We start from the raw sequence: 9,920 nt of genomic DNA on the forward strand, positions 1-9,920 counted from the left end.
CTCACAGGTCCGTTGGAGAGACAATCTCTATCTGTTGCCGGATGTGACGCACCGGTCCAACAAGAAAGAGGTGTTTGTTTGGAGCTAACCACACCAAAGAAACTTATAGAAATGTTCTAACAAAGAACAAAGAGAGTAAAACTCAAAAGAATGAAAGCAAAATGAATTATCTTATTCAGATCTGATGGTTACATTATATAGAAGTTCTAGTCAAAAGACTTAAAGAAAAATGTGGGAAATCTAAACATAGGAAATGATAAAATTGACCAGATCTGGTCAAGCACGAAAATTAACATTGACTGCAAGTGAACCCTTCAAATTCCACTGTCCAGATTCAATGAACCTTCAGCATGTCCCGCGGACAGGGCCAGTACGCGATCTGGACAGTCCAAACTAGCCGGAAATGAAGTTGCACGGCCTAACTTGAAATCCATTCGATCAAATTGAAATCTGCCTCGAACATTCTTCTTAGAATGCAAAACAGGTAGGGAAAGCCGAGATTCAGTTCGGAAGATTCGATCATCTGGTCGTGGATAATACTGAAGTTCCAATATGGTTGTACGGGCGGTTCGTGCGGTACTGTCCAGAAATGAATAGCGATGACCTATCTCAAGAATGGTGTGTCCGAATGTGATTCCGTCTCGACTGTTCTTCATGAAATGGGAAACAGGACGGTGAATACAAAATTCAGTACGGTGAAATCGGTCATCTGGCCATGGTTCCAGCCAAAGCTCCCATCCGGATGCATGTGGGACAGTCCAGTACAGTGTCCGGTCAGTCTGGTCAGTATGGTGAAAAACATGAACCTCAGTTGAAATCTTCAGAACGTTCTGATCTCCATGCTGGTTCGGCTCCATGTACTGATCCGTGGACCGCAGTCTATCATTCCTCCTTCTTCAAAAGAATTTGTCCTCAAATCCAATGTACCTATATAAAAAAGAGATAAATCAGATACAAAGGAATTAAAATTCAAGGGAAATTCAGTAAATGAATAGAATGGACAGAAACTTCCTTGGAGTTTTGAAGTCATTTTTATCAAGGAATTCCATGTACTTTGGCGTCCATTGGTGCTTGCTCTCCTTAGAAACTGATCATGCTTATCCTGTTTATTCAAAGCAACTAGAGAAACCACATCAAATCTGCCAAAGAAATAATTAAAGGGTTTCTCTATCCTTAAGACATCAAAACCAGGATTCAAGCCCTTAGGATATTCATCAAGGACGTGGGCAAGCATTAAGCAAGTAGGCTGGTTGCCAAAAATTGATTTATCAATCTCAAAATCAGGCTAAGGTGAGAAACTGTTATGGAAAGAAAGAGACAATGCCAAATTTGAAAAATTATCATCATGAACGAAATCAAAAGAATTCTTTGGCCTAAGCAATTTTAGTTCATGCTTTTTCCTACACCAAATCACTTTCAAAGCACAGCTAAATGAAATCAATTCATGAAAAGGTTTGAGCAAAACGTTTTTCAACCAAGTAAGAATATGTTTTCTTTTTGAAATTCTCGGTTTCAAAACATTTTCATGAAGAGTAGAGGCAATCAACTCATGATCCTTACAGTGCTTTTGGTTTAGACAGGAGAATGACTGAGGAAACACCTTTGGTTCATGGAGGATCGGTTTTGGCTCAGGCCGATTCTTTATGGGGCATGAATCTCCTTTAGAAATCTGGTACTCGCGGATAGATGGACTGAAGAACAAAAATTCATAACTTTGGACTGTCCGTGTACTGATTTTGAACAACTGATGCACCATGTCAGAATCAGCATGCTGGTCCGTCCCATGGACTGTCCGTGTACTGAATTTGGACAACTGATGCACCAAGTCAGTACACATATCAGCATGCTGGCCCTTCCCGTGGACTGTCCGTGTACTGATTTTGGACAACTGATGCACCATGTCAGTACACATATCAGCATGCTGGCCCTTCCCGTGGACTGTCCGGGTACTGATTTTGGACAACTGATGCACCATGTCAGTACACATATCAGCATGCTGGCCCTTCCCGTGGACTGTCCGTGTACTGATTTTGGACAACTGATGCACCATGTCAGTACACATATCAGCATGCTGGCCCTTCCCGTGGACTGTCCGTGTACTGATTTTGGACAACTGATGCACCATGTCAGTCCATCTATCCGCGAGTTTGGAAAGTTCATAACTTCTTCATCCGTGAAGCTTTTCATGCGATTCTAAGCCTCAGGGAATCCTTGACTAGTTGGATTTCTTGTAAAATTGGATTCAAGACAAAAGACCTTCGGACTGTTGAGATATCCTTCTTGTACTGAACCTGATGCGGCCATCCAAGTAGAGGTTCCCGTGGCTACTAGTGGTCCAACTACCCGGAGTGGAGCCAAGGCCATAAGACTTGGATTTTCTAAAGCTGTCCAACAAATCCTTGACCAAGATGAAGAGCTGTTGATTGAAGAGATGGTCCAATTGAAGATTCAAGATCCAGCTGGTCCAATAGAGGTTCAAGATCAAGCCAGTTCCCTCCAATTCAGATCACTCGGCCAGAACCAAACCGGCCTAACCATCTCTACATGTGATCTCGGTTCAGATACCTCCCCAAGCTAAGCCGGTTCTGAGTAATCCGCCCAATCCATTTAAGGTAAGCAGGTAAGATTTCAATTATGATTTCTAACCGGTTTATGTTTCTGGTTTGTGTTGGTTCTTTTTAATTTCAATTCAAGAACTCATGGGCAAATTGTTTAAGTCTTTTATTTTCTTTGAGTCCAATAATTCAAGGCCTTTGTTTAGCCTTTGCTTTAGCTTGTCCTAGTAGAGTCGGCCCACTTTGTTTAGGCCTTGTCGATTTTAGCTTGTCCAAGAGAGTCCATGTTGTTTTTGCTTCAAGTCCCCTAGAAGGGCATAGCTGCAGGGTATTTAATCCCCACTATAAGCAGCCTTGTATTTTTTTTTAGCTAATGAAATATATGAGATAGTTTGCCCTAGCAAAACCCCTTTCTTTTCTCTCTAGTTTGCGTGAGAAGCCAACCTAAAAAGAGCCTTGAATCTTATCAAGTTTTCATCACCAAACTTGTGGCGATTCTTCATTCCATTCCATCCAACAATCCGGCCTTGAGAGAGACTTCAGTCCAGCAAGCCTGATTCCACCTTCACGCCATCTCCATCCCCTGTTCTTGTTGAGAGAGACTTCAGTCCAGCAACTTGAATCCATCCTCCATCTCTATCTTTCTCTTGTTTTTGTTTCATTTCAGCATCATATAGTTATAGATCATCCATTGATATAAAAACCCATAAAAAGTCATATTTATTTTATGTTCATCATTTTTCAGTTAGTATTCTTCCTGTTCATCATTTTGATCCATAAAACTCATAAAAATATTTCTCATTTGTTTCAGGAACCAGATCGGCAATCTCTCTCTCTCGCGTCCGACCAAGCCGCGCCCAAGCCGTCCGTCTGTCCGTCCGTCCTGTCCAGTCCAGTTCTTGAACCTCTGACCGTCCATTTGAGCAGTCTGAATCCCAGCCTGTAACATTTGGTATCAGAGCTTAAGGCTCCTAAAAAAATCGGTTATATCTTGTCCTTAAGACATCTTGTCTGCCGGTTTTGTGTTCATCTACTATTTGCACTTGAAAAATCAAAAAAAATTGTTGTTCTTGCTGTTCTTGCTGTTCTGGTTGTTTATCCTAGTGGTTTTCTAGATCATTTTCGTGCATCAGTAAGATAGTCAACCTGTTTGTGAGATTGATCGACCAACTTTCCTTATTGGGAGGTCGATTGACCAATTTGCAATAAATTTGATTCTTACTTGACCAAGTTATCTAGATTGATTAGTTGCATTTAGTTTTGATTACCAATCCTCTTTAATTAAAAAAATAAAATTATTCCATCTGATTTAAATTCGAAATTTGATTTGCATTTACATTTACACTTTCCTCTTTTGTTTTCTTGATTGATTCGATTTTTCTTTTCAAGTTAAAAAAAAAAAAGATTTCCAGTTTCCAATTAAACTTTAGATTCTAATTTCATATTTTCTTTAAAAAAAAAAAAAAACTATCTCAACTTTCCTTTTTTTTAACTTTTCGAAATTCATCTTTCATATTTAAAAAAAAAATATAAACAAGTCATTTGCATTTACTTGATTGATTGTTTCTCTTCTTATATCCTCTATTTCCTTTTGCACTTGATCTCTTTTCTTTCTTGTACACAGGAGAGACATGGGAGATGTCAATGCTAATGCTGTTCCAACCCAAGCCGACATCAACGCACAGCTAATGGCTGGCCAAGCCCAACTCACGGCCACTATGAATGCCGTGACCGAGCAGCTGGCTCGACTGGAACAACACAACCGTCCCAATGATCCGCTTCCTAGGAGAAGGAACCATCCTTACTTGGAAGACCCACGGTTGTTCTCTGATGAGGACAGTTCAGATTCTGAACCGCCTGATCGAGAAGAGTCTCGACCTGCCCAAGCCGGACGAGAAGGTCGACGAGAACATCGGATCCAAGGAGATGGGAGTCCGATCAGGAGGAGGCGCCGAGAGGATGAAGTCCCATGGCAAGGAGGAAAGGACCTCAAGCTTAACCCACCAACCTTTGCTGGAAAGGTCAATCCGGACGCCTACGTTGAATGGGAGAGGCGCATGGAATACATCTTCGAGTACTACAACTACTCTGAGGCCAGGAAGATAGCCTTAGCCGCGGCCCAACTGACCGAGAACGCTCTATCTTGGTGGGACAGAGAAGTGTCCGAGACCGGCCGAGTCTATAGAGTTGAGACTTGGGAAGAGATGCGATCCAAGCTTCGCACAAGGTATGTTCCTGCTTATTATCAACGAAACTTAAAAAAACGTTTTCGTAAATTGTCTCAGGGAACGCGGACTGTAGAAGAGTACTATGAGGAGTTTGAGTCCCTCAGGAACAAGCTCAAGACATGCGAGACGCAAGAGACCTTGATGGCTCAGTTCATGGATGGGTTGCAAGACCGAATTGCCCGAAAGTGGAGCGCCAGCAGTATGAGACCTTCCACGACCTGCTTCACTTTGCCGTCCAGGCCGAACAACACATCAAAAGGAAGAACGCGTCCACAGCCAGAGGCAAAGGAACTTGGACGCAACCGGCTTCCAAAGGAGTTGACAAGGGCAAGTCCGTGGATGTGGAGAACCGGTTCAAGAAAAATCAGACCGAACCATCCAAGTCTGGTCCATCCGACCAAGGTAAGACCCAAGGTCAAAATCAACGTACTCGTGACATTACTTGTTTTAAATGTCAGGGAAAGGGACACTATGCCAGAGATTGCCCCAACAAGCGTGTGATGATCCTCAAGGCTGATGGTGAGTATGAATCCCAAGACGAGGCCGAAGTTCAGACCTTGGTTTCTGATGAAGAGGTAGTCGATTATGCTGAGACCGGAGAACTACTGGTTACCAGACGATCTCTCAGTGCTCTCTTCGATCCTGAAACCGTTCAAAGAAAAAACATCTTTCATACAAGATGTAGCGTGGAACAAAAGGTATGTAGCTTGATCATAGATGGTGGTTCTTGTACTAACGTGGCCAGCAAGTATCTTGTTGATAAGCTAGGTTTGGCCAAGACGCCCCATCCGCGGCCATATCGGCTCAAGTGGCTAAATTATGAGACTGAGCTCAGGATAGCCGAGCAAGTGGTTGTGTCTTTCAGTATTGGTAAATACCATGATCAGGTCAAGTGTGACGTTGTGCCTATGCAAGCCGGCCACATACTTCTAGGACGGCCATGGCAGTTCGATAAGGAGACCATTCATCATGGCCGGACCAATGTCTATAGCTTCAGCCACAACAACAAGAAGCACAGCCTAGCACCTATAAGTCCTCAAGAGGTTTATGAGATGCAGCAAGCAATGGATCATGCCAGCAAGGTAAGTAAGACTAACTTATACATCACTTCCAGTCAAGTAGTTAAGTCTTTACACCATGAGACGCAGGTTCTGCTAATGGTCTTTAGAGAAAGCTGTTTTGCAGGGATTGAGGCCACGGAGTTACCAGCCGAGGTACAAGGCCTCATGGAACAATACAAAGACGTCTTTCCTGATGAGATCCCAGCCGGCCTACCTCCTATCCGAGGCATAGAACATCAGATCGATTTTGTGCCAGGCGCACCCTTGCCAAACCGAGCGGCCTACCGAGTTAATCCAGAAGAAGCCAAGGAGTTGGAGAGACAGATCCAAGACCTCATGGATAAGGGTTACATCCGGGAGAGTCTTAGTCCGTGTGCTGTTCTGGTCCTATTGGTTCCAAAGAAGGATGGAACATGGCGCATGTGTGTGGACTGCCGGGCCATCAACAACATAACCATCAAATATCGGTACCCAATACCTAGACTAGATGATATGTTGGATGAACTAAGTGGATCTGTTGTGTTCTCTAAGATTGATCTCAGGAGTGGATACCACCAAGTTCGAATGAAGGAGGGAGATGAGTGGAAGACAGCCTTCAAGACCAAGCAAGGTCTATACGAATGGCTGGTCATGCCGTTTGGCCTCACCAACTCCCCCAGCACCTTCATGAGACTCATGAACCAGGTTCTTCGACCTTTCATAGGGTAATTTGTGGTTGTGTACTTTGATGACATACTGATCTATAGCCGCTGCTTAGATGACCACCTTAGACACCTTGAACAAGTGATCAAAGTTCTTAGGCAAGAAGGCCTTTATGCCAACTTAAAGAAATGTGTGTTTTGCACTGATGAATTGGTAGTTTTAGGTTTTGTTGTTAGTTCACAGGGCCTGAAGGTAGATGAAGAGAAGATCAAGGCGATCCAAGACTGGCCTACACCTACCACCATTGGCCATGTTCGCAGTTTCCACGGCCTGGCCAGTTTCTATCGGCGGTTTGTCAAGGATTTCAGCACCATAGCCGCTGCCTTGACCTCTGTGATCAAGAAGAACGTATCCTTTAGTTGGGGACCAGCCCAAGAAGAGTCTTTTAACAAGCTTAAATATAGTTTAACTCATGCACCAGTCCTTACTCTGCCTAACTTCGATAAAACTTTTGAGATTGAATGTGATGCTTCAGGTACAGGTATAGGAGCCATGCTTACTCAAGGAGGACGTCCAGGGCCTACTTCAGCGAGAAACTGAGTGGAGCAACCTTGAACTACCCAACCTATGACAAAGAGCTTTATGCTCTAGTGAGATCTCTTGAAACTTGGCAACATTATCTTTTGTCTAAAGAGTTTGTTATTCATACAGATCATGAGACGCTTAAACACCTAAGAGGACAGACCACACTCAAGAGGAGGCACGCCAGATGGTTGGAGTTTGTGGAGACTTTTCCTTATGTGATTAAGTATAAGAAGGGCAAAGACAATGTGGTGGCTGATGCCCTATCCCGAAGACATACTCTTATCTCGACCATGGAAGCTAAGATCATGGGATTGGAATTCATTAAATATTCTTATGCTACTGACCTTGATTTTCAAGAAGCTTTCAGGAACACCACACAGGGAGCATTCGGTGTTTATTACGAGCATGAAGGTTTTTTGTTCAAAGAAAAGAAGTTATGCATTCCCAAAGGCTCGATGAGGGAATTGCTGGTTCGGGAGGCTCATGATGGCGGCCTCATGGGACATTTTGGCCAAGACAAGACCCTAAGTGTCCTGACCGACCATTTCTTTTGGTCGAACATGAAACGAGATGTGGAGAACCTATGCGCCAAATGCACTGTCTGTCTCAAGGCAAAATCCAGGTCACATCCATATGGTTTACACATGCCATTACCTATTCCTAACCACCCTTGGGTAGATGTTTCTATGGACTTTGTGCTGGGCTTGCCCAAGATAAACCACAAGGATTCCATTTTTGTAGTGGTGGACAGGTTCTCCAAGATAGCTCACTTCATAGCTTGTGACAAAACCAATGACGCTACCCAGACAGCCGACCTGTTCTTTAAAGAGGTGGTACGTCTCCATGGTATTCCTCGAACCATTGTGTCCGACCGAGACTCTAAGTTTCTAAGTCATTTCTGGAAGACACTATGGGGTAAGATCGGAAGAAAGCTATTGTTCTCGACCACTTGCCATCCACAAACGGACGGCCAAACTGAGGTAGTAAACCGTACACTCTCTCAGTTCCTGAGAGCTACGGTCGGTAAGAACTTGAGGAACTAGTTATCTTGTTTACCGTTTATTGAGTTCGCTTATAACCATGCTAGACACTCTGCCACTGAACTTTCTCCTTTTGAAGTTGTTTATGGTTTTCAGCCTGAGACGCCTTTAGACATGTCCGAACTGCCAAAGTCTATGTTCCACAGCCGAGAAGGTGCCACTAAGGCCGAGTTCGTTAAGAACATGCATTGGAGGGTTCGAGAGAAGTTAGAGGCAAAGGCGGCCAAGGTCAAAGCCCGTCTCGACCAAAAGAGAAAGGAGGTGTTGTTTGAACCAGGCGACTTAGTGTGGTTACACATGAGGCCAGAGCGTTTTCCAGAAGAAAGGAAGTCCGAACTGTCACCCCGAGGCACTGGGCCGTTCCGGGTCCTTGAGAAGATCAATGACAATGCTTACAAGCTTGAGCTTTCAGGTGAGTTTAAAATTTCCCCTGTGTTCAATGTATCTGATTTGTCGCCTTTCCTTGCAGATGATGGTGTTCTGAGGCCAGAACCTTTTCAAGGGGGAGGGAATGATGCGGCCATCCAAGTAGAGGTTCCCGTGGTTACTAGTGGTCCAACTACCCGGAGTGGAGCCAAGGCCATAAGACTTGGATTTTCTAAAGCTGTCCAACAAATCCTTGACCAAGATGAAGAGCTGTTGATTGAAGAGATGGTCCAATTGAAGATTCAAGATCCAGCTGGTCTAATAGAGGTTCAAGATCAAGCCGGTTCCCTCCAATTCAGATCACTCGGCCAGAACCAAACTGGCCTAACCATCTCTACATGTGATCTCGGTTCAGATACCTCCCCAAGCTCAGCCGGTTCTGAGTAATCCGCCCAATCCATTTAAGGTAAGCAGGTAAGATTTCAATTATGATTTCTAACCGGTTTATGTTTCTTGTTTGTGTTGGTTCTTTTTAATTTCAATTCAAGAACTCATGGGCAGTCTTTTATTTTCTTTGAGTCCAATAATTCAAGGCCTTTGTTTAGCCTTTGCTTTAGCTTGTCCTAGTAGAGTCGGCCCACTTTGTTTAGGCCTTATCGATTTTAGCTTGTCCAAGAGAGTCCATGTTGTTTTTGCTTCAAGTCCCCTAGAAGGGCATAGCTGCAGGGTATTTAATCCCCACTATAAGCAGCCTTGTATTTTTTTTAGCTTATGAAATATATGAGATAGTTTGCCCTAGCAAAACCCCTTTCTTTTCTCTCTAGTTTGCGTGAGAAGCTAACCTAGAAAGAGCCTTGAATATTATCAAGTTTTCATCACCAAACTTGTGGCGATTCTTCATTCCATTCCATCCAACAATCCGGCCTTGAGAGAGACTTCAGTCCAGCAAGCCTGATTCCACCTTCACACCATCTCCATCCCCTGTTCTTGTTGAGAGAGACTTCAGTCCAGCAACTTGAATCCATCCTCCATCTCTATCTTTCTCTTGTTTTTGTTTCATTTCAGCATCATATAGTTATAGATCATCCATTGATATAAAAACCCATAAAAAGTCATATTTATTTTCTGTTCATCATTTTTCAGTTAGTATTCTTCCTGTTCATCATTTTGATCCATAAAACTCATAAAAATATTTCTCATTTGTTTCAGGAACCAGATCGGCCATCTCTCTCTCTCGCGTCCGACCAAGCCGCGCCCAAGCCGTCCATCTGTCCGTCCGTCCGTCCTTCCGTCCTGTCCAGTCCGGTTCTTGAACCTCTGACCGTCCATTTGAGCAGTCTGAATCCCAGCCTGTAACAGAACCTCTGTCGCTGGCACCAAGGTAGCCGGTTTGAACAACAAAGCTTCTTCAAATCTGAGGTTGTTGGGCACGGCCAATGCTTT

At 43.7% G+C, this 9,920-nt stretch overlaps 1 protein-coding gene across 1 annotated transcript in view; it reads left to right on the forward strand.

Annotated features, from left to right (window-relative positions):
• Positions 1–8,924, forward strand: part of LOC117131572 — a 15,830-nt gene extending 6,906 nt beyond the window's left edge. Inside the window, exons 2-11 of the mRNA XM_033283646.1 lie at positions 2,248–2,473; positions 2,562–2,620; positions 4,180–5,185; positions 5,242–5,865; positions 5,932–6,228; positions 6,376–6,548; positions 6,591–7,027; positions 7,198–7,745; positions 8,208–8,523; positions 8,644–8,924. Of these exons, the coding sequence (XP_033139537.1) occupies positions 2,248–2,473; positions 2,562–2,620; positions 4,180–5,185; positions 5,242–5,865; positions 5,932–6,228; positions 6,376–6,548; positions 6,591–7,027; positions 7,198–7,745; positions 8,208–8,523; positions 8,644–8,924 (3,967 nt within the window). The remainder of the gene's footprint in view (positions 1–2,247; positions 2,474–2,561; positions 2,621–4,179; positions 5,186–5,241; positions 5,866–5,931; positions 6,229–6,375; positions 6,549–6,590; positions 7,028–7,197; positions 7,746–8,207; positions 8,524–8,643) is intronic.
• The last annotated feature ends 996 nt before the right edge of the window (positions 8,925–9,920 follow it).

This window comes from Brassica rapa, unplaced genomic scaffold (genome assembly GCF_000309985.2).
Source record: "Brassica rapa cultivar Chiifu-401-42 unplaced genomic scaffold, CAAS_Brap_v3.01 Scaffold1056, whole genome shotgun sequence".
NCBI lineage: Eukaryota > Viridiplantae > Streptophyta > Magnoliopsida > Brassicales > Brassicaceae > Brassica > Brassica rapa.